The sequence below is a fragment of the Chelonia mydas genome, chromosome 3 (genome assembly GCF_015237465.2).
Source record: "Chelonia mydas isolate rCheMyd1 chromosome 3, rCheMyd1.pri.v2, whole genome shotgun sequence".
Lineage (NCBI taxonomy): Eukaryota > Metazoa > Chordata > Testudines > Cheloniidae > Chelonia > Chelonia mydas.
The window spans coordinates 104,365,496-104,391,166 of NC_057851.1; the positions used below are offsets into that span (position 1 = coordinate 104,365,496).

General features: G+C 41.2%; 1 protein-coding gene across 1 annotated transcript; it reads right to left on the bottom strand.

The window, feature by feature from the left end:
* Positions 1-391: 391 nt before the first annotated feature.
* Positions 392-25,003, bottom strand: NMBR (neuromedin B receptor). Its single transcript, XM_007056287.4, has 3 exons — positions 23,838-25,003; positions 9,369-9,717; positions 392-5,980 (listed from the first exon to the last, which is right to left on the bottom strand). Exons 1-3 carry the CDS (start codon positions 24,263-24,265, stop codon positions 5,579-5,581), a joined length of 1,179 nt encoding a protein of 392 aa, XP_007056349.2. The 5' UTR covers positions 24,266-25,003; the 3' UTR covers positions 392-5,578.
* Between the last annotated feature and the right edge of the window lie 668 nt (positions 25,004-25,671).

Consider the following 25,671-nt stretch of genomic DNA (forward strand, 5'->3'; position numbering starts at 1 on the left):
ATGACACAGTGCTGTAAAAACTGCTTTTGCACAGGCTCCATTGTGGCAGAGAAAGTGTTCTCCACAGAAGGAAATGTAACCACTTCTGCTCTGTCATTTCTCAGGAGTGGTGAAATAGCAATGCTTTTCTCAAGCATTCAAAACAATACTGTTGAAAGTAACCACCTCAAATCTCTAGTGAGCAAAAAAAAAACCAATCCTTCCGAAACAGAAAAGAACTGTTTCCACTGTAGAAATAAAGGGGTTGAATAGATATCCTGTAATAAGTATTTCAACATTGACCTCAGGTATTATCCGATGACAATTTCATGCAGAACAGAGGCACTCTCTATTACATTTTTCTACTTTCTTTCCCGTGTGGTTTAGAAGAGAATATTCCATACACAGCATTCTGTAATGGTCATTTTAATTATTACAACAGCAAGCCACATGAAAATAGCACTACACACATAATTATACATGGTTACAATGCTTATTGAAGCACAGGAATAGAAACAATCAAAATACTTTTGTGCGGTACATCTTGCCATAGCAAAAATCCTAGCAAAGCTCGAGAAGAGTCAAATAACTCTCTATGGCTACATAGAGAGCATGGCCAAGGAGAACCTGCTAGTTTACTCAAGTCAAGCTTTGAGCACTATGTCTGAGAAATATGAGCTGAAGATCTGCTTTTCTTCTGTCAGTAAGGAGCTGCATGTTGTAGGGTGACCAGATGTCCCAATTTTATAGGGACAGTCCCGATTTTTGGGTCTTTTTCTTAGGCTCCTATTACCACCCCCCCGGTCCCGATTTTTCACACTTGCTGACTGGTCACCCTAGCTTGTTGTCCCAGTGTGACTTTTCTCCACACGACTGAAACCACAAGGCTGTAGCTTGGTATTTTACCAGAAAGAAAGGCTCATGCTGCCCATGCCACACAAAGCAATTTAAAGCAGTTACATGGAAAAAAATACAAGTCAAATGTAAGTGTCAGATAATCCATTATAAAGCAGGCTGTTCCTTTGCAGTAGGACAATGGTGTCATTAAGTAATCTCTGCACCAGAAAAGTGCTGCTATGGATTAATAAGTGTGATACACTCTAACGGTCTGTAAAATGCTATGCTGTACAGTGAGACTGTCTAGCTTAGATGAGAAATAGGGAGGCTAAGTAGGTGCACTAGTAAAGCTGAGAGATGACCATGGGCAGTGATGGGCACTGGAGATAGAAAAGAGGGGCCTGGAAGTTCAAATGAAGTGTTCATCTTTTGACAGGGTGGGGTGAGATAGTAGGGGCAGGCAGAGATATGAGACTAATGGAAGAAGCCAGCGGTAGCGTTGATATTCGGGAGACATTAGTATAAAGTTATAAGAGGGGATGTGAGGTCACCCAGGGATGGAGGATGTAGGGAGACAAGGAGATGACTCAGGAGAGGGAACATTAACAGAAAAACAGGAGAGGGGAGTGGAATGAGCTACAAAATGGGAGAAAGAAGACCTGCAGTTGAGGAGATAGGAGGAGAGAGAATAAAGAAGTTGGAGTTCTGTCTGTGAAGATGAATGTTCTTTACAGAATAAAGAAGGAGACAGTTCTGTCATACATTGTTACTGGGTCAGAATTCCTCCAGCTCAGTCATTCCAGTAGTCTGTAAATGGCCAAATACATACCTCCCAAGGAGCTATTGTAGACACCTGGGAAAGGCAGTCATCCCCAGTGCTGCCACTGAACCACAATTTTGCTTAACCTCATGAGTTTTATCAGTTTGAATCAGGGTATAATTGTCCCTATCTCAGAGGGGTGTTGAGTTTCAACTAACCTTTGTAGTGATACTTGGACTGAAGGTACTGCAGGAAAATAATTTCTTTCTTTTTTCCTCTCTTTCTACTTGGATACCCAGTCCCCTTTTACCCATTCCAATGCATCTCTCAATACAATTATTTTATATATAAACTCCAGATGTGAAATCCTGTCCCCACTGAAGTCAATGGTAAAGTCCCATTGACTTCAAAGGAGCCAAGATTTCACTTTAGGTTTCTAATCATACTGCTGCCTACTTTCTCCTGGGTGAATCCTCTCTCGCTCTCTCTCTAGCACAGGTGCCCTTGTGGGGGCAATAGGAATACAGTTTGTCCCCTCATTCCTTCATAGTGGTAAGTATACACTCCAATATATAGGCCCTGCTCCAGCAGAGCACTTAGGCATTGAAATCAATGGGACTACTCACGTGGTTAGCTACACATGTGCTGAAGTCTTTAGGACCAGGATCTAAATCACCATGTTATTTAATACAATAATCTGATAACTAAAAGAGAAGTAGTGTTACATTTCTCTGGTATCTGAACAGAAGATTGTTCAGTCCTCATGAAAGCAATTTTCTTCTTCTTGCTGTAGAGGCATGCTAAGTATCAAGTGTTCAGCCCAAAAGAGACAGTTAAAACAGGGACATATTTCTCTTTGTTCATTGCTCTGTAGACCTTGGTTTTAATTAACATCAGTTTGTTATTTTCATTATTGCACACTAAAGAGTTGGATTATAATGATTTTAGACAAATAGCTTAATCTGATAAAACATTTGTACTACATTTAATTCTAAGAGATTTAAGAGAGATTTGAAAATGTGATCAATTGCAGAGTTATATTAAAATATCTCAAATGGTTTTAAAAGTGGAGGGAACTATTTTTGTGCCTTGATATCAGAGACTGGAAAAGAGAATTGTAGTTTGATGCTTTAACTGGTTCTACAGATCCACAAATAGCTAGTACTTAACAGTAGCACAACCGAGAAAGTACTCCTTTTCTTCTTGAAGGAACTGTAACACAGAGACATTGGTTCCTTTGAAATTATAAGCTGTCCTAAATATGCAGACTTGATTTAGACTGTGTTGTGTTATTCATTCATTAAGTGTAAGATGGCCTACTTCTACAAACATCTGTGTGTGCAGACTGAAGTCAATGCAGCTCCATTAGGGATTCAGAGCCAGATTCATCCCTGCACAGGGTAGGCAACAGCACAGGGATAGAGGAAAAGGGACTCGTGTCTCCCCTGTTCCAAAGGCAGCATCTGATGTGGCCTTGGCCCAGGCTACAGAACCGTTGAGCTAATATATGTCCTTGTTGCAGTGGTCAGGGTGCAGATATTCCCTGGCCATGTCTCCTCCCGCCATCTACTGTCCCTCATTCCTGGCTGGCTCTGCACTATCTTACACCTGCCCTGTAGCCCTGTGACAGGGTGACGATTCACCGCTGCAGTGCCTCCTGCTGGTTGGCCAGGGAATTAGCTCTTTTCAGCCAGGAGCGCCCTCTGCCGATCAGTGTCTCGCCTGCCGCTGGCCCCGTGCCCCTCCCAGACCCAGGTACCCTTCTAGATTAGGGTTCTTCCCCCTGGCAGTACCCCCTCAGTCTGGGGGTTTCCTCCCCAGGGAAACCCCCAATCCCTCCCTTGCCTCAGTGGCTACTGTCAGTCATCATCTAGCCCCCTCTTCCTGGGGCAGACTGCAGTCTGTACCACTCATCAGCAGCAAGGCGAGTCAGACTAGCTGCCTCTGTCTAGGTCTGGGCTGCTCCTCTGCAGCCTTAGTACCCTTTTGTGGGCCTTTACCTCGGCCTTCAGCCTGGGGGTTTGCTAGGCTGGAGCTCCCCAGCTCCCTCTGCCCTTCCCCAGCACTGCTCTGCCCTAGGTACCCTCCTCAGCTTCCCAGGCAGCCAGGTCCTCCTCTCTCCATGTAGCTAGAGAGAGTGTCTCTCTCTCAGCTCCTGGCTAACAGCCCTCTTATAGGGCCAGCTATGGCCTGATTGGGGCATGGCCCCACCTGTGGCTACTTCCCCCAATCAGCTTAGCTTTCCTCTGGTTATAGCCCTCTCTTAGGGCTGTTTTAAGCTCTTTGAGGCATGGCAGGGTGACCACCCTGCCACAAGCCCCTTTACACAGGGTGGTACTAGGGCAAGAGGAGGTCTTACCATTTCTCTTTTGCAAGGTAGAATCAGTTACCATTCATCATCCTTGCAATCCCAGCCCTACAGCTAAATGCATACTCTGAAACTTTCCCCTTGAAAGCAGTAGTACTGAAATTCTCCACAACATAGCATAATCCTTTAGAGATTAAACTGTGGTCCTGAGAGGCTTTGTGGCTGGTCCACCGAGCGCTGGCTGGTCACATGGTACTGTTCATTTTCTGCCGTTAATTGCACTAAGACAAGTACAAAGTTTAAGAATCCCTGCTTGAGGGATTTAGGGTAAAGTCTTCAAGAGTGCATCAGTGACTTAGGTCCCACTGACTTTCAGTGAGAGCGTGAAGCTTCTATGTATCTAAGACACTTTTGAAAATAGGATTTGGCTACTACCTCTCTTAGGGATCTTTGAAAACATTACCCTTAATCTTGCCGTACTGCATGTTCAACATTTCCATTGAAGTTTATAGTAGTTTTAAGTCAACAAGGGCACTTGGTAGTAGGAAATTAGGAGTGAAATATAATAAGCAATAGACACAGTAGAAACTACTGAATACATCCACACTGCAATTAAACACCTGTGGCTGGCCCATGTCAGCTGACTCGGGCTGGAGCCCAAGCTCTGGGATCCCGTGATGGGGGAGCGTCCCAGAGCTATAATCCAGCCTGAGACCTAACATCACACTGCAACTGTATAGCCCCACAGTCCAGGTCCGGCGAGACTGTCAGCTGACACAGGCCAGCGGCAGGTGTTTAATTGCAAGGTAGCCATACCCAGTGGGGTTGCAGGCTTTATAAAACCATAGAATTTTATTTTGGTTTCTGAGAAACTTTTGAGTTTCACCAAATGCTTTTTACCCTGACATAGCTAACTAATTTTCAAAGGAACTGTCATTTTCAAAATTCTAACTAAATAGAATCCTGTACTATGCAAGTGACAAAGATTCTGGGTGCCTTGTAATTCTTTCACTGCTTCTAGGACTATAATAACAGAGGAATGCAATTTTAAAAATGCAGCCTCCCAGAACTCATGGTCTGCCAGAGCCAAACAGAACTTGGACTTCAAAAACCAAATTTGGCGTAAATTGCTGTAGGTCCATTCAAGTGAATGGAACTATGCAGATTTGCAAAACTGCAGATCCAGCCTTCACAACGTTTTGATTCTCTTCTGAATCTAGAACCTATGGCTTTGGAAAAACCACCTCTCCCAGCCCTAATGAACAGAGCGTGTGCATCATTTTTAGTTGTGTTCCTCATACACTCTATTAGAACAGGACAAGAGCAATTAGCAATAGTCATAAAAAGTCACGTACCATAAATTGTTCATCTAAGTGAATCAATATTCTTTTTTAAATAACATCAGATCAGCTACACCACTATTAACAGCATACCTTTGTTGTCCTGCATGTTAAATGTACAGAATTGTGTCCCTTAACAAACAGTCTTAGAAACCCTCATTCTTCTCTTCTCACTCAGTAATATCATTCATTTCTGTGTGAAAGTAATTAGAAGTTAGATATGCAACGGTCTCAAACTGAAAGACTTGGATCAATCCTCTGTTTCAAGGACTAGTGAAAGCACCTTAAGCTATTGACATGGCTGTGAAATAAAAGCTCAGAATTATTCCTAGGTAAAGTGCTACACTGATGAAATCATAATGACATTTCCTGTTTTAGGTTGTGCCCATTCAGTAAAGTCAAGGTGGTCACAGTGTTCTTGGCATTACTTTTCAGAGAAGTCATTCGTATGGCAGAGGAGCTGAGCAGATAACTGGTGGATCTCTCTTGATGAGATTTCCTCCTGCAGCAAAGCTGACTGTTGAAATGTCTCCTAAAGCTCTCACTCAGAAAATACAGTGCAAATGGGTTGACGCAGGAGTTGCAGAAACTCAGTACTCGGGCCACTAAGGTAATGATCATATGTCCTAATGATGGGTCGATCTCACTGTAATTAAAGGACCGGTACATGTACAATACATGGTTAGGGAACCAGCAGATGGCAAAAAAGCCAACAAAGACCAGAACAATTTTTGCCAGACGCTTTCGAGTTTCCATCTAAAATGATAAATCAACAGAACCCAAATTAACAACACAGAATAGAACTAATCCACATAACAGACTTAATTAAAACATGTAACATTTCACTTAACATTAACTCTAACAATGAATTCAGATAAGATCAGTAAAATTACTCCCTTTAAGGGCTAAATTACTTTTGCTATCTCATTTGCTTTCATTTCTCATGTACAGTTCACTTTCATTAACCACTCCTTAGCTGCTTGCAGCTACACTAGATAAACTGGCCTTTATATATGGGTTTGTTAAATAGATAGGTACACCAAGACGGACTCGTATTCCAAGTATATATTGGCTTTCAGCCACCACAGTAAGATGGTAGAATAGATTCCTTTGGAACATATCTCAACCCTTGGCTAATATGAAAAAAAATTGAAATTTGGAGACATTATTAGTCTGATGCATGGAGTTTTAGCTAAGCAATGGCACTTACATCCCATTATTTCCCTCTGGGGCTGAAATGCCACAGCTTGTACCATTCTCTTAGCAAATCCCCAGAAGAGGTGCTCTTAGCACTCAGTGGCATCTCCGATGCAGATTGAGGTAAAGGGTCTGGTAAAGCATCCAAAGTGAGACTAGAGAAGCAGTTCCCAATTGCATTGCTGTAGAATAATGGGAGTTGCAGGCCGCCTGTTCCTCCGAAGCCATTTACAGGGCTAAATGTAGGGGAATATGGCCAACACACTGGTCCTCACAAAAAACAAGATGGAGGGAACAGGCCAGATGGTCAACCCCTGAAGACAGTGAAGGTAGAAAGCCACTGTGTGTTCCCTCCACTGTAGGAAGAGCCAGGGCCTGCTGTGGGGAGAAGGGCTTATGCGGAGGATTCCTGCTTTCTGGCTCTATTTTTTACTAGAAAAGCTCAAATGAATTTGGGGGTGTTGGAGGGTTGCAAAACCCTGTGAACTAAACCAGTAAGTATAGTTCACCAATACCCATCCAAACCCAAACCAGCAGGTTTCACACAACCATAGAGAGCACGCTGTTTTCTATCTCTGCAAAGTTTGTGCCTTGAAGGGCACACACTCTAGGCCTATGAATCTCTTCCTGCTTCTACTGGGCCTGATTTTCCATTGCCTTTCACCTTGTGCAACCATGTATACTTGTACAAAGTGAGTTGGAAATTGGCTATAAATGCTACCATTCTGATCGAGTAGGATTTTACACCCATTTTGCACTCTATTCGCAGCTGTAAATTGCAAAGCTAGCAGAAAATATGAGATGTGTATGTTCTCCGTCTGTTCTCTTTCTTAGAGAAACTCTGGTTGGCAGCAGGAATCTGAATCCTTTACCATTTATCAAGTGATATGTACATAGGTCAGGCTGTCCTCCCCCTTTTAATCTAATAGATAAACTCAACAAATAAGTAAAGTAAAAATGTGTTTTGTTTTTTAAAGAATCTCTGGCAGTTTCGGAAATGTGATGTAAATTAGCTTTACTTTCCATGAGATCAAACAAATGGCTCTTTATATTTCACAGAGTAAGAAAATGGTCCGTGCAGTGCTGGTAAGTGTGTGTTTTTAAAAGGAAACAGGCTAGAATAGAAACAAAATGTTGAGTACAGAGGACACAAGGAATTTTTTCATTATTCTGTTAAATATATTTTTAGATGGTAAATAGTTTATCTCTTCTCAGGGGGTGAAAATGTAACAGTCTAAAATGTGGCAGCAAATACCCTACCTAATTCTTTTAATCAGCATTGGTCTTTTATTAAGCAATCTAAGCTGTCTGTAAAGTGGATGTAGGATTTTGAGGCAGTTTCCCTCAGAAAGATTTACTTTGTTGAACAGCAAAACTGTTGTGTCATTTACACTGATGAGTAGGCTGCTGATATGGCTTGTTGATCTGTCACATTGATTTCAGTTGGCTGTTAATATGCTCTCTCTCAAAGACTTGTAGCATATTGTAATATAGAGGATGCAAAGAAGGATGGTACTACTAAATATGGATTGTGAAGAACCTCGGTACATTCAGCATTTCTATTCAGAGGAATGCCTCCAAAATCTGACTGCTTATCCAAGCCACTTTGTTCTAGAAACAAGAAGAAATCCTTACATGGATTTTCAGCACTTCTTGGTTTCAGCTAGACTAGAAGTCCTACAAGAACTGCCTTTTCTGTTGTATTTCAATACCTAGTTTCCAGGCACAAGGTTTTTTTACACCTTTGATGAATCTGGCCCTTTACAGTTTGTTTCCACAGATTACCCTGTAATGCACTGGATTTCTTTCAGCAAGAGATGAGTATATAGAGGTCAGAAAACTACAACTGGTTGCCCCAGCAAATGCTGTTTCTTAACAAATACAAAAGTGATCGCTAAATCAACAACACATACAAATACTCAAGTCACCAATACCATACATTAGTATAAATAGTAATTAATGTCATCAGTTGAATTGTTTCTGTTTCTTACTACAAAACTAAGACAGAAAAGAAATAAACACACTCTTCAGCTTGTTTTTCTTTGTATTTCTTATCTAACAGAGTAAAAATACTCATTCCAAACTAGTCTTAGAACTGTTGTAAAATAAGATTTAACACAGAGAGATTTTTGAGATAATGGGCCCATGCCTATGAGAATTTTAATATAATCCTAGGCCTATACTATGTATTGTGACGAAGTTCCTCCTCTACCTTGGTGGGTCTTGCGCTTATTGATGGATTTGCTCGCCTTGGAGCTTCACGGCAGCCCTCAGTTTGGCCATTTTCATGAACCCACAGTCCAGGTCAACTCCTCCTGTGTCTGACCAGGAGTTGGGAGGTTTGGGGGGAACCCGGGCCCACCCTCTACTCCGGGTTCAAGCCCAGGGGCCTGTGGAATGCAGCTGTCTAGAGTGCCTCCTGGAACAGCTGTGTGACAGCTGCACCTCCCTGGGCTACTTCCCCATGGCCTCCTCCCAATACCTTCTTTATCCTCACCATAGGATCTTCATCCTGGTGTCTGATAATGCTTGTACTCCTCAGTCCTCCAACAGCATGTGTTCTCACTCTCAGCTCCTAGCACCTCTTGCTCCCAGCTCCTTACACATGTACCACAAACTGAAGTGAGCTCCTTTTTTAAACCCAGGTGCCCTGATTAGCCTGCCTTAATTGATTCTAGCAGCTTCTTGATTGGCTGCAGGTGTTCTAATCAGCCTGTCTGTCTTAATTGTCTCCAGAAGGTTCCTGATTGTTCTGGAACCTTCCGTGTTACCTTACCCAGGGAAAAGGGACCTACTTAACCTGGGGCTAATATATCTGCCTTCTGTTACTCTCCTGTAGCCATCCGGCCCGACCCTGTCACAGCATGTTACAGCTTTTGTGCTTTTATTTTAAAATGTGTACAGCAGACAAATCTTTCACTATACAAGTGCACTGCAAATAGCTTACCTGTCTTTTAGAATGCTCACTATATTCTCCAGGGATATTGTGTGCACTCTTAATTAAAGTTTTAGCAATATGATAGTAGTAGATACTAATGATGGTGAGAGGGATAAGGAAATATACTAAGAATATCAGCACAGAGTGGATCTTCGGGTGCATGTCATCTGTCTGGGGATATGGAATGCATGCCCTGAAACTGACGTTATCTGTGCCATTGATGTGGGCCACTTCAGAGAAAACTGCTTCAGGAACTGCTAACATCATGGAGATTATCCAGATGGCAAAAGCTTTAAAACACGTCCACAGAACTGCATTTGATGTTTGGATGTCCATGGGATTTACAATTGCTTTGTACCTGGAGAGGGGCAAAAATAGTTAATTAATTAATAATAAACATTCTTTGTCTGATGCATAAAGGCAATACAAGCCTTTGATTAAAGTAACATGTAACACTTGAATTTTTCTGATGTGATGTGTCATAGATGTACATATAATCTATTTTATTACAGTTTATTGTATTTATTAATGTATATTAAATATAATATTTAATTACATTTTTTCTGTGAAAACCACATGTTGTATCAAGAAATTCAATTCTCTCTCTCTCTTTCATGACAGGACATTGAATTATTATAGCTGCAGCCACACCACCTGGGACTGTGGTCTTGTCAGCTCTCATCAGTTAAGTAGTGTTAGGCGTGAACCGGACGCTGCCAGAAATTGATGTTGGTGATTCAGTAGATGGTACACTTTCACCTGAGCCATCACTGAGTCAGTGTTAGAGGGTACTGTGCTGTTGGTGGTGTCCTCTTTAAGCTGAGACATAAACCAAAGTTACTGATCACTTGTGGTAACAAAGAACCCCTGGCTTCTGTTCTGAAGAATAAGGGTGGTCAGGCTGGCAAATTTAATCAGTGTGTCCTGTCTACTTAAATTCCCCAGGCATTTTCAAAGGGACACATTATTCTTCACTCCCTGTCCTGGGGCCCAATCCTGTGAGGTGCAGAGCACCCTGCCCGCCAACTGAAGTTAGTGGGAGTGGAACTCAGCACCTGCGAGGAGGCATTCAGCATATTGAAGAATCTGGCCCATTGTTTATATCTATGAAAAGACATGGAATAGGAAATGGTAAGTAACAGACTACAGATGAAATCAAACATAAATGATGTATTACAACATTAATGAAAAGCAATTACGCAGCTTCTCTATTTGTACAAAATTGGCACAGATGTAGATAATAGGACAATCTGAAATCTATGAGCTGCTAGATTTCTATAAACAAATTTGGCTAGGCTTTATTAACATTTGGAAGTAAACCTAAGTAAGGAATGTTATTTATTTAAATTACCAAGGAAACCCATGTTCCCATTAACCTCTTTGATGAACCCAGCCCATTGTACATTGCCAGTTAGGTCATGTATTTATTATAAATGTTTTCAGTTTTAATTAGAAGTCTTCCCTAAAAGTCTGTATTCCTCCCTTTTCTAACATTACCACCAATGGCAAGGGTGCCTCATTGTAGGAAATATTTTTATAATAAATTTTCTTTCTCTGGAGCTTGGGCATTCTGCTTATAAATACATTCACATGCTCACTTGAAGCTCCCATTGTGAATATCTGAACCTGCCTAGTGGGTATGTTACAGAGCTTCTTATTGTTGGCATGGAAGAAACTCCCTCTGTCATCCTCCCCCCAACCCCCTCCCCCGACACACAAACTAAATATCTTAGTGTTGGAATGAAAGAGTATCCTCTTCCTAAAGTATTTTTGTTGGGGGCACATGGTCTCAAACCCTAATATTGATTATATCATCTGTGACGATTATTTTAAAGAAACAGATATAATTGCCGCTTCAAGAGAGAAAAAGCCACTCAGGTGCTAGATACTATCATCTTCCATTGCACCTAATACTATGGGAAAGAGCTTTCTTGTGATTTGTTGCTTTTAAATAATAAAATACCATGAATCAGGACAATAATTTACTACAAATATTCATTTTATGAATGAAACAGCAAAGTACCATTCTCAACATCTGTACTTCTGTGACTGCGCTAATGTCATTCAAGGGACTGAGACCTAGGGCCTCTAAAGTATTTAGGCACTTAAATACCTTTGAGGACCTGGGGCTGGCTGAGCTCCCTCTGCTTGCGCTGTTTTCAGTATTGTATTCTTTCCTTCCTGCTTACAGAATATGCATGCATGGGAAGACATATAAAAGTTCAGATATTATCAAAATACGACTCTGGGTACCGAGAGTAAATCTGAGTGCTAAAATATGTTTCATTTCCTTCTGACTATTTTCCTTCTCCTCCCCCAACAACTTCATCATTCTCACTGAAGTTGATTGGGGAAAATATTTTTTAAAACAATGAACCAAATTCAGTGTTTGGATGTGCATATAGGGCTCCCATGAATCCAAGTGCAAAATTTAGCCTGGTGTTCAGTCCTTTTCCAGTGCTATGAAAGTATGGGAGATTATCAAAAAGTGTCTGCATGAAATGATTGAAATTTGGAAGAGTCACCATGTGTTAATGCCATATTTGCTCTATGAATCCTCATGGAGAAGTTTAGAGAAAAGAGACAGCAACTGAAAGAGGTCTTTATGGACTCAGAGATGGTTTATGATCATGTACCACAAGAATTAGTTTGGCAGACTTTGTGACAGAAAGATGTGCTGGAAGGATATGTCCTTCTTATCTAGGATATGTATGATGGAGTGACTACCACAGTCAAAACCAAACATGGCTACAACTGAGAATTTCCAGTAAATGTTGGCCTGCGCCAGGGTCAGCATTGAGACCTTTTTTGTTTTTGTTGTCTTGGATGTGGTAAGTGAGAATATACGAAGGGAGTCACCTTGGAATATGCTGTTTGCTGATGACTTTGTGATCTATGCAGAAGACTGTGAGATCCTGCAACCAACTTTCAACAGTGGCAACACAGTTTACAGTGAATGTTGGTAGGACTGAGGCTGTGACAATTGATGGGGGAGGACCTGCCATAAAGGATATTACAAGCAAAGAACTTAAAGTGAAATAATTTAAATACCTAGGATCAATGGTTGCTGACAATGGTACCTTCCTGAGCGATGCCTGAGATCATACCAAAGCTGCTTGGTGCAAATGGTGGGCAATGCCCCCAGTTTTTTGTGATAAAAAGATACCAACAAAGTTAAAAGCTAGAGTGTACAGAACTGCAATTCAACCCATCCTAATATATGGAACCGAGACTTGGCCAGCAACCAGAAAAGAAATCAGTATGCTCTCCCCCATGGAAATAAAGATGTTGAGATGGTCAGTTCCATGATAGAAAATGAAATGAGGTTGTGAGAGGCCTAATGCAGGTTGCCCCAACTGAAGACAAGTTGAGGGAGGTGAAGCTACGTTGGTATGGATGTGTCCAGTGGAGACCTCAGAGTTATGTTGGTAGGATGGCCTTTGCGATGATTATGGATGGAAGATGATCAAGGGGGTGGCCAAAGACTCAGAACATGGACTGGCTATCAGCAGAACTTAGAACAATTTTCATGACAGCCAGGAGTATAATCATGAGTTTTGGAAGAAGGCTTTAAAAGTTGCCGAACTGGAATAGGGAAGTAGCAAGAAAAAAGAAAAAGAAGTCCCTAGTCCTTACAGCTATACCACCACTACAGGCATCAGACTCCCTGTGCTACTCTGCACTGTACTGAGTCCACTTCCTGCCACATACACGGTACCCTGAAATGAAGCACGTCTAAATGCCTTTTGGGTATAGCTTCAGCAGCTGGACTAGGTTTTTCTCTTACAAAGCCATCAGAGCCACCACTTTCAGGCAGCTTGTCAGCCATCAGGTAAAGCAGGTTTCAAGGTAACAGCCACAATGACAAAACAAAAATATCACTTTTGCTTTTCTGCAAATTTGGGGTGTTTCTTTCCTTGTCCGTTTGCCACCAATGAGCTCTGTTTCATGGGCCTGCAGCACTAACAAGCAGCCTTGTCCAAAACATGCCAGATTTTCTCAGTACTTCTAACACTGAGATGACTCATTTGCCTAATCCTGCACCTTTGAAGTCAGGGGGTGTTTTACTGTGCAGGATTAGGGCCTTAAAACTACACCATGTAATCTGCATGGAAATCAATTGAAACGAGGACCAACAAAGTAGTCAAAGGCGGGTGATCCTCACATCAGGAAGATCTAGTCCAATCTTTGAGCAGGGATTGGACTAGATGACCTCCTGAGGTCTCTTCCAACCCTAATATTCTATGATTCTATGATCAGAAACATCCATTTCAGGGTTATGTTCTAGAGACAAGCTCCATCCACACAAACTGTTCGACAGCAGTCTGAGAAGTGTAATGAAAACCATTTGTCTGTACCTTTCAAAAGAAAATCCCTTCCATTTCTTAACAAAGAACCATAATTAATATTGTCAAGGAATATGGAACTACAGGGATTTTCTTTACTTTTATTAACAATGCTGTTGACCATATAAATAAACTCCTGTAGTAATGCCAAACAATTAAGTGCAATGTCCTGTGTAAATGAGATGTATAGGCTCTCACCCCTTACATACACACAGTGCTAACGCACCACATTCTCAGCAGATGTAAATAAGCATAACTTCATTTGTTGTTTGTAGTTGTATTGTAGCCATGTTGGTTCCAGGATTTTAGATACAGTGTGTGAGGTAATATCTTTTATTGGACCAACTTCTGTTGGTAAAAGACAAGCTCGGAAGATATCACCTCACCCCCCCCTTGTCTCCATAATTTCATTGACATCACTGGGGCTATGCCTCTTTATACCAGCTGAAGATCTGGCCCAAATTGGGGTGTTATTAACTGATTTCTTTCTATAAAGGCAAGCACCGATACTGCCCTGCAGTTATAGAGACAGCTGGATCCGCCAGTTATGAAAAGAGTGAATGTTTTTTTCAATTTGAAGGCATTTGTAAAAACATAGATGACGCAAAAGTTATATCTGATTACATTGCATTCCTGCTGTTTTTGAAACAGATTGAAACACAGATTATGTTTATCTGAGAATTTCAGAGACGTTAATGGTGCCAACTACTGACTCGAAAAGAAAAGGTGTTGATCACTGAGATGTAATTTAAAGCTGATTATTGAAATTGTCATATTACTGTGATTTGTATTGGGCTATGTTTTAAGACTATTGGGGAAGTTTTTTTGGTACAACTGACAGCCACATAGCTTCCATTTTAAGATAACAGGGCCAGTGCTTAGCCCACAGGTAATCCCCCAAAATGTCATCTGCCATGCTCATCTCTTTACTGGCATTTTACTTTGAGTGTGATTATGTATATGTTTGAAATATAAGAAGACATTATTTAGCTTGACAATATAAAGGGTCATCAGGAATCTAAATACAGAATTAAGGTGTAACTCAGCACTTTTTATGACGAGTCAGTGTCCAGTAGTAGATCATGCAGGGAAATTTTAGACCGGGAGGGTGAAAAGTAAACCCTCTAAAGCAAATCCTGCTTTCCTTACATGAGCAGCTGCATTGACTTAATGAGTCTATTTGCCTGAGTAAGATGAGCAGAATTTGACTATTCAGTACAGGAGAAAATGACCTTATTCATATGTTCTAGTGTCCTGGGAAGTTCTTTCAGGACACTTGAAATGTCCCAGTTTTTCATAGAATCAGTCCATCCATTTGGTGCTGTTTGTTTTTTAACAAATATAAAATGCTTGTTCAAGACATATCCCTTTGCTGAGTAGAACTGCCTCTGCATTTACCAGTGGAATGATCATTCAACGTGATGACAAGCATTAGGGGTGAAGAGAAGTTGAATGGGTGAGTGGAGACATGATTAAAACTGTTCATATGCTCAAAGTGAATGTCAGTGACATGTGTTCAGTGTTTCATGATAAGTTTCTGCGGAAACAAAATCTGCCATGCCAAAAAATTGGTCCTGTTGACCCAGGAACTGGCAGCAGCAATAGCCTAGCATGACACTTGAAAAAAGAAAAGGAAAGCTTATGCTCAAATAAATGTGTGAGTCTCTAAGGTGCCACAAGTCCTCCTTTTCTTTTTGCGGATACAGACTAACACGGCTGCTACTCTGAAACTTTTAAAAAAGATACTCTTGTCTTTGGTATGATGATTTGTCCACCCTAAAAGGTGTCACCATAAAAAATTCCCCATTTTTGATTTTGAAAATATGATCACCTTGCGGGTAGGAAGTACAATTCTATCCTACTCAAACCCTCCTCCCCCCGTCTATATCTGGAGTTTCACAGGAAGATGGGAATATTTCTCTGCCTTTTCTTTTTCTCTTGCCTCTTCCTCCACCTCTCATCTAAAATAAACCTACTGTACTTCTTACAGGCTAACAAAAGCCTCCCAGCAGGAGGCCAACTCGCAGATCCATGAAGAGCCATAGCCTCTTACTGCCACTGGCCTGAATCCATTTACCTGGTATTGCACAGCCTTTCACTGACTGATAAAAGACATCTTTATCTATTTGCTCAAGCCTGTTCCTAAGGAAGGTGATGATGTAAGAACGAAAGGAGTATTTTCCAATATTCTCTATTGTAATGATATCTAAGCGTATACATGCATCCAAAAATTCGCTGATGGGCACCTTTTATACAACTTAATGTGCCATAACAGATTCAGTTCAATATGGAATCTGGTCAGAAAGGCTAGCAGTGACTGCGAAAACAGCAAAAACGAAGGGCCTGATTCTTCATTCCATGACACCCATTTTACACCCCTGTCTAGTCTAGTAATAGACTAGATGATCTGGCTATAAAACATATTGGCTCCTATGAGTCTTGTATCCTGGAATGGGCAAGGCATTTGAAGGGAGTGAAGCATTTTGGGTTTTATTCCTCTCCCCCTTGCCCTCAGTATGGGCCTGATCCAAAGCCCATTGACGTAAAGGTCCTTAGTGAACTAATGATTTCCAAAAACTTCCCAGTACATCGGAACAGGTTGATTTCAGAAAATGGGGAAAGTGAAACAACTTCACTATAGTCTGTTTAAAATAACACTCCCACTAATACATAATTTATATAAACATCACTTCAAGGTGTGTATATATACCCACCTCGATATAATATACTGTATGGCCATTGCTACTGCCCAACCTTAGGCAGTGGGTCAAGAAGCACACTATTGCTCTGCACATGCCTGAATAAAGAAAATCAATTTTCATCTCCTAAAGGTATGACTACCAGAGGAGAAGGTCGATAAAAGATATTAGTTGCCCAGAAGCATAATTGTCTGGAGGCAGAAGCCTATGGTGTAAAAATCTGTTCAATTACAGTTTACCCTTATAAAACTATTACTGTCATAAAACCGTTCCCCATGTTTCCTTTCTAAATTCAGTGATGGGCAGAATAATTAAAGAGCAGCTACAGGATAGCATGTCCTCCTGATTTTCAGAAGTGTCATGGCCAATACTCAGGCAGTGTAAATGAGTACAAAGCTCTGTTGACGTCAGAGTCGTGTCCATTTACTGCAGCTGAGGATCTGGCCTTACATTTTAAAATCCCGAAGAAAAGGAAACTGTTGCCTCATCCTCCTTTTCAGCTGTTCCATACCAGTTGCCTTAGTCTCCCCTTTTCAACATATCTGAGTCCATTTCATTTGCACCTTCTGCAGGAGCTTTGCATTGTAGCAACACAGAGACATCCCCCTAGATTTTTGTGTATTTGTTTATTGTACCTAATAAAAGGATCAAAGACACAAAAGTGTATTTAACAAAAATAAAGAAGGTATGGAGAGAAAGCAAAAATACACAATTAAAGAGCTCAGTGTGTAAACCAAGTATTGAAAAATAAAACAAAAGGTAGAATATTCATGTGGAAAAAACAATGGATAATACAAAAGGAACAACACACACACAAAATAGGAAATAGACAGAGGAGGCAAAATGAAAAATGATACACAAAAAAATTAAACCCCCAAAACCATAAAGCCTGAAAGAACGGATGTTTCTATAACAAAACACACATTAGAAATATTCTGTTTCTGATGCAATTCTGCAATCTGAAGCAATGATGCAACATAAGTATACATTTTGGGTGAGAAATATATAAAAATCAATTCCTCTGTGTGTGTGTGTGTGTGATTTATATATATATTATTTATAGAATAAATATGGAAGATACTTAGCTCTTATATTTATATATAAAAAAGCTAAGTATATTCACTATTTATTCTATTAATAAATCTCATCTCAGTATGGTCAGTAAGGAATCTTTCCCCCCTGGATAGCATTGCCCAAAGAGCTATGTGGCCTAGGTTTCCTTTTTCACCTTACTTTGGAGCACTGCTAGAGGCAGAGTACTGATCTTGATAGTATGATCCAATGCAGTAAATCCCATGTTCTTAACCTAGAGGAAATGGATATTTGCTAAGAAGGGTTTCTCAGCATGCTAGAGAAGCTCATTCAGTACATGGTCTTGAGGGACATGTTGAACAAAACTGGTTGAGAAAGAAAGAGTAGAATCAGCAAAGAGAAGTTGTATCTGATCTGAATTGCATATCTGTACTTGCAAATGTTTCAGGTTAGGTGATTTCTCAGTCTGTTCCAAAGATCAGTTTTCATACTGATCTTTTTCCTTGAATAATTCTCCCGTGCATTTAGTAAAGCTATGTGAAATGGTTAAAACTCAAAACAAACTGGAGGATTTGGGGCTTTTCATACTGTAAGTAGGTGACATTCTGATCCTCACCTGAAGAGAAAAGATACATACAATGCATATAATACACAATGCCCCTTTTCTGGGGGTTGCCTTTATTGTTAACTTACATAATAACACCAAAACATAAAACTCAGCTTAAGCTATCTCCCAACAGAACCTTCTCTGGCCCAGACCCTAGTTCTCTGTGTCTCATCCCTGGTTTACACTACGAGTTTAGGTCGAATTTAGCAGTAGTCAGTAAACTGCACTAGCGAGCTTTTAAATGTCCAAATGCACATTCTATCACCATTCTGCACTTGCTCAGCCCATAGTTGAACTGCTCCTTACTACTGTTCAGGGTGCCTGAGTATGGCTTCATGAGCCATGGCATTAAGGGGTAGGCTGGGTCCCCAAGGATAACTATAGGCATTTCAACATCCCCAAGGGTAATTTTCTGGTCTGGGAAGTAGTTCCTTCCTGCAGCTGTTCAAACAGACCAGAGTTCTTGAAGATGCGAGCATCATGCACCTTTCCCGGCCATCCCATGTTGATGTCGGTGAAACGTCCCTTGTGATCCACCAGTGCTTGCAGCACCATTGAAAAGTACCCCTTGCAGTTTACGTACTGGCTGCCAAGGTGCTCCGGTCCCAAGATAGGGATATGCGTTTCGTCTATTGCCCCACCACAGTTAGGGAACCCCATTGCAGCAAAGCCATCCGCTATGACCTGCACATTTCCCAGAGTCACTACCCTTGATAGCAGCAGCTCAGTGATTGCGTTGGCTACTTGCATCACAGCAGCCCCCACAGTAGATTTACCCACTCCAAATGATTCCTGACTGACTGGTAGCTGTCTGGCATTGCAAGCTTCCAGAGGGCTATCACCACTCACTTCTCAACTGTGAGGGCTGCTCTTATCTTGGTATTCTTGCACTTCAGGGCAGGGGAAAGCAAGTCACAAAGTTCCATGAAAGTGCCCTTATGCATGCAAAAGTTTCGCAACCACTGGGAATCATCCCAGACCTGCAAGACTATGCGGTCCCACCAGTCTGTGCTTGTTTCCCGGGCCTAGAATCAGCGTTCCACAGCATGAACCTGCCCCATTACCACCATGATATCCCAATTGCCAGGGCCCGTGCTTTGAGAGAAGTCTGTGTCCATGTCCTCATCACTATCATGATCACGCTGTCGTCACCTCCTCGCCTGCTTTTGCAGGTTCTGCACATACTACAGGATAATGCACGAGGTGTTTACAATGCTCACAACAGCAGTGGTGAGCTGAGCAGACTCCACGCTGCCGTGGTATGGTGTCTGCAGGAGAGCAGAGTTGCAGTGGAAGCGGTAGATGACAACGGATGCCACAAGAATAGATATTTATACAGAACGACGAGAGGACCTGCGAGGTAGATTCATGGCACCAGGAGAGCAGAGTTGCACTGGAAGCAGTGGATGATGATGGTTAGCAGTCCTACTGCACCGTCTACTGACAGCAGTATGGTGTCTGCACGGAAAAAAGGCATGAAACGATTGTCTGCCGTTGCTTTCACGGAGGGAGGCGCGACTAATGACATGTACCCAAAACCACCCCTGACAATGTTTTTGCCCCATCAGGCATTGGGAGTTCAACCCAGAATTCCAATGGGCAGCGGAGACTGTGGGAATTGTGTAAAGAGGTGGGGATGGCAGATACAGCACTCGGTATCTGATTGACTACACCTGTTGGATGGTTTAAATTTCTTCAAACCCCGCCATCATACACTCAGTGTGCCAACGGAATTTAGCACAAAAAAAGTGTAGAAAATAATTACTTTTTGCCTCCGGTCCATGTTTTAAAGAGAGACAGACTTGTTTAGGAGAATGTGGACACCTCTGAACACAGACTTCTAGTCAAGATAAATCTTTTACTATTAGTTCCCCACTTATGGGATAAAGTCCATAAAACAATACTACTTGTAATGATGTTGCAGCTCTGCAAATGCTGACACTGTGACATCACATTACTCATGAAAATACCACTTTCGGTGGCCTATGTCTCATAAAATGACCTCATGGTCCAGTGTGTATGCAAATATTTAAGGATACAAACCCAGTAGCTGCTATGGGATATTTTGTACCATTGCTGAAAGACCTCATCCTATTATTTTAATTGGGTATCTGACAATGTAAGAAATAATAGAGGTATAAAGTGACTCAAAAAGCATTTTATTTTCTATTATAAAGTCAGAAATCAGCACTGAACTCACATATTTTTAAGGTTGTATAGAACTGTAGTTGTCTTTCTCTCCATTTCTACATCTACTTTTGCATAGTTCCAAGAAATGCTACTTGAAGCCATAGAAGATTAAAAGTAATATTGTATTGAATAGCTGAGCTATTCAAATCTTAATAATGATGTAAGGTGCTGATCCAGCAAAGCACAAAAGCAGGTTCTTAACTATAAGCTTGTACTTAAATGCTTTTGGATTGGGGCCAAAATGATGATAGGGCTTTGCTATTAAAATGTAGGAGTTAAAAGGCTGGCTCTAGTGTAGTCAATGACAAATCTCTTATTAACTTCAGGGGAGCCTGAATTTCAACCATGACCATTACTCAATTATCCTAAAAGCCATCTAATTAGTGCTTTCTTTCGGTCATGCTTTTAAACAAGAAGAAAAAGTCACTCTGTATGTATGGTGATAGGACCCGATTTATGCTTGGTCTAATTCCATTGATTTCAATGGAGTTACACAAGGGCTGCATTTGACCCTCTGCACTTTAAGCATTTGTTAAAAGGAAAAATAAATCTAGAGAAAACAGCGGAATTATATTTGATCACAATATTAGAAAAATGTGACCATGCAAAAAAGTATGAACTATAAACAGTAGCCCATGGTATTGCTAAAGGAAGCTGAAAATGTTAGGCTGAATCTTTAGCTGGTGTAAATCAGCATAGCTCCATTTACAATTCCTGAAAATCTGGTCCATTATCCTTAACTCAGCAGAATCCCACTTGTTTCACTTCCAGACACATTGAAACTTGTTTTCTAGGCATTTTACAGATATAATTGTTTCTAATCCTCACACAGTACAATTTCTACAGGAAGTTTACATGGAGAAAGATCATGGGAGCCCAGTATTCTACAAGGGACAAGATACAAGGTACACATTTGTTTCACTAAAAGGAAGAGGTCACCAGTTTTCTGAGAAAATATTTATCTGTAACTGAAAGGTCAAATGAAATACAAAGCACAGTTAGAATAGCTGTATATGGAATGAGTACCACTGTAATATCCAAACAAGGACATTAATATATAATTGACCCCCATCCACAACAAGTCTCAACACTCAAATATCATACTGTTCAGTCCACGGTGACTTATGAAGTCAACCCTTGTAATATTTTATTTTCAGAAATCACCATTACTGTAACATGTGTCACTTGATGTAGGGAATTTCCAAACTTATGATTACTATTAATTACACTATGGGAATATTTAAACCTTTCCTTTTTGCTCCTCATTCCAGTTTCTCCCATCTCCTTTTATACAATCCAAATAGTACATATAGGCATACTTTTAAAAAAACTCTGAATATTTTATATATGTTATTTTGTATGTTTAACCCCATTGAAGTTTAAAGGGAAAAATTCAATCCCTTTTTCCTCCTAAAGCTAAAAAAAGATAAATGCACAAATCTCTCCTTAGGTCAGTCTAAATATTTTCAGTTGATTCTCAAGTCAAAGATAGACCAGAAAAACTTTTAGTTCCAATGCAGTAAAAAGGTACAAGTACTTTAAAGGGTATCTTTGAAAAGAGTACGTTTACTGTGCACCAAACTAACCATGTAGTAAACTACAGTGGGACCCCTGTAACTTCTTTGGCGATTAGTCCAGCATTCCTTCAGCATGAATGCCTTCCATTTAGTTCAATGAGCGCTTAAGGTCCACAAAAGTGCAGGATAGGGCTGAAAGAGTCCTCTTCAACTCCCATTAAGTCAAGACTCTCATTGACTTTAATGGAAGCTGGACTGTGTCCAAAAGTAATAATGACTCAGTCAACTGAAGTCAATGGAAGTTTTTGCTGAGTAAAAACTGATGGATTGAGATTGGTAATTATTTACCAAGTGAATAAGTCCCCAGTAAATGAAAAGATAATCTACAGAGGAAAAGAAGAAATACAGCTGTCAAATAATATGCTTGGCTTTATCAGGGAAATCACTCGCATTTCTACTACACATAATACGATACAACCCTCTAAAATGTTAAAGGAACCACCTGTAATAAAAATATTTTACACAGTCAAGACAGTGTGTATTGCTATTTTCTAGGATGTCAACACTATAATATATGCAGTCATCATGACTTCAGTAGTATTATTACTTTCATGCATCTTTATTAATATAACGAGGATGCAAAACTATATGTATAATAATACTGAATTTATGATGACTCAGAAGTTATATCTCAAAAGTAAAATAAATGAAACTTGAACCACTATACCATGTCCTCCATATTTCACTGGTGATTTGACAAATCTCTGATTTGAAAATACATTCCTTCCATATCATATAGAATATCACAATAGCACTTTTTAAAATGAAAGTATATTTGGCATGTCCACTTTCGTATACAAGGCAGTTTGAGGTAAATTCCTGAACTGATGAAATTAGAGTGTTACTTTCTCCTTTAAGGATCTTTCATAAGTTGTAGTCAAAAATACCAAACATTAATGTAGATTGAATGCTTTATACAAAAGTAATAATATAGGGCCTGATTCAAAGCCCACTGAATTACTCTGACTTTGAGGGGCTTTTGGATCAAGCTTTTAGATGAAATTAGACTCTTTTGCAAACTGGCTGAAAAACTGGGAAAAAAATTGTTTTATACCCTTAAGGAAAAAGTTAAAACAAAAACAAAACAAAAAACAACAAAAAACTTGTGTAAAGCTAAAGATACATTTTCCAACACAAACCTTTATCACTGTTATACACTGAAAGCCAGTCATACGTGCACATGCTCAGATAAGACTTCCACAGAAGTCAGTGAGAACTTTGCCTGAAAGAGTTCAAGAACTTTCATCTGTAGCTGAAGAAAAGTGTTCAAAACAGGAAAGAAAAAAAGATGATAATAATTTAAAGGACGCAGTCAGTCATTTTGCAATACTTTTGTCATTTAGGACCTGAGCCTGCAATCCCTTCCTTATTCAAGCAAATACTACACCTGGGAACAGTCCCAGTGGAGTAATAGGGCTGCTCACATGAATAATCACTACCACTGTGAGTAAGAGTTGTCAGACTAGGACATGAGGGATGGTGGAAAGAGAAAGTGTATTTTTCTTTATCTGCTATTCCTCTAGAAAAGTTTGAAAATGTTAATGGAGCTGATCCGGTAGCCTTGAATTCCTTGAATGGTTCTCTTTAAATAATTTAGCAGAAAGAGATGCAGAATAAGCCCTTATCCTCTTTATGTGTTGGTTATTGGGGGAAAGGGGGAGGGAATTTGTTTGTTGTTTTTTATGTATTTTTGGAATGGAGATGAAATGGGTATCACTGTTTTGGGCAACAAAATCAAGGTATATAATTCAAGGGCATGTCAAAACAGAACATTGTGGTGCATCAGCATTCCTATGATACCAGAATAGTTCTGGTACTAATATCTAGTAGCTAGTTGCTCCTGTAGAGCAGAAATTTCTCTCTCTCTCTCTCTCTCTCTCTCTCTCTCTCTCTCTCTCTCTCTCTCTCACACACACACACACACACACACACACACACACACACACACACACACACACACACACACACACACACACACACACACACCCTGCAGAGAATGATGATCTCTAGGCGTATTGCCATCTTACCTGTCTGCACTCAGGGCGGTGAGAGTGAAGACGGACACGCCCACCGAGGTGAGCTGGATGGCAGGGATGAGTTTGCAGCCCACCTTTCCGAACATCCATTCCTCGAAGAGGTAGCGGGAGGCATCCACCGGCATGCAGGTCACCAGCAGCAAGAGGTCTCCGGCGGCCAGGCTGGAGATGAAGATATTGGGCACGCTTCTCATAGCGCTGTTGGAGATGAAGATCTTCACCAGGGTGATGTTGCCTAGCAAGCCCACAGTGATGATGAGCAGGTAAAGCGAGGGGATCACACAGCGGACGATAAACACCGCCGTGCCCCGGGAAGGGGGCAGGAAGTCTGTTTCCAGCAGCACCCCTGGCACCAAAGCATTGCTTACATTTCCTCCTGGGGGCTGCACGGTGAAGTTGAGGGAGAGCTCCCCAGCCATCCTCCCAGCTCCGGAGATACCAGCTGCAATGGGAAAGAGCAAAAGAATTTGTCTCTGAGTCAGCAAAGAAAATATTGTTCTTTCTTTCTTTCTTCCAAGATTTCTCCCACCAAAATCGCAAAGGGGGGATTGTCTGCGGACAAACACTGAAGAGTTAAAAGAGAGAGACCTTCAGTTGTGTCATTTCTCTACCCAAAGCCACTTCTTCGGGGTCAGAACAGTCTCTTGCACATTGGGAAGATGAGGGGAACTAAACGAGATCCAGAACGCAGCTTTCTGTTCTTAATCATCATCAGGATGCTTCTATTCTGAAGGGCGCATCCCGAAGTCCTTTCTCAAAGCTGGTCAGATGGGAATAGTGATGGGACTCGCATAACTTCTAGCCGGGTCTTCACTGCTCTGGCAAGAGAAAAGACTGCAGCCCTCCAGGGTCTGTGGACCTGTACAGCTCCTTCCACAGCCTTTGATGATCACCAGCCTCTTCCTTTGCTGTGTTTCAGTCCCTTTCTGACAGAGCCCAGCTGATGGACTGGAGGCAGGCTGGGTCTTCTACTGCCTCAGTCCTTCCATTTTTACATTTGCCCAGCTCCGCCTTGCTGGGAGGAGCCGCCAAACCCATTGGGTTGAATGCGTGAAGTTTGGTCCGTTGTGGTTGTGGAAGGGAGGAGCTCTTCATCTCCAGATGAAGGAACGTTTGGCTCGGACACCAGTAGAAGAGGCGATAGTGAGCACGCTCCACACCTGTCCTGCTCCGAATTACTATCATTTCCAGCTGGAGCCCAAGTCGGAGTGATAAACCAACCACCTAGGAATGCTGCTAACTGGATAGCTCTGCCTTTGGCCCAGAGAGCTACCCAGTCCGTGTTACTGGCTCTAATGCCCATGCATCGAGCGGGCGGGGTGGGGTGGGGTGGAGCTGTCCAGCTTTCAGTGCTGAAAACACGTAGACTGTCCTTAGGAAACAAAACCCTTTTAGTCCCGGACACTTTCCAGTGACTCTTGAAACTGACTAGCTTTAAAGGGGGGTGGGGGGCGGATGGACCTATATTCAAACATCTTATCCAACTGTGTTTGTTTTGTCGAGTTCAAAGAGCGTTTGGCCAACAGGCTAAGAATGTTTTGCTTTGAGTTTTTGGTTTGTAATAGTTCACCTAAAATTCGTCTGGATTAAGGAAATGGAAAAAGCTGAGATGTATCCGTGCTGTGATATGCCAATGGCAAATCAGTATATATTGTAAGTGATGGTTCGGTCTGTGTAGCATAGGGTCTCTCACCAGAGTGGCTTGCTCTTCCATTAACCAACATACTTGGCATCTTTGTTGAAACACTGTGGGTCGCCCGAAAATTCTTAGACTACAGTTTGAGGACAGGTGTGCGTCTGGATATTTTTGTCATAAAAGACTCAC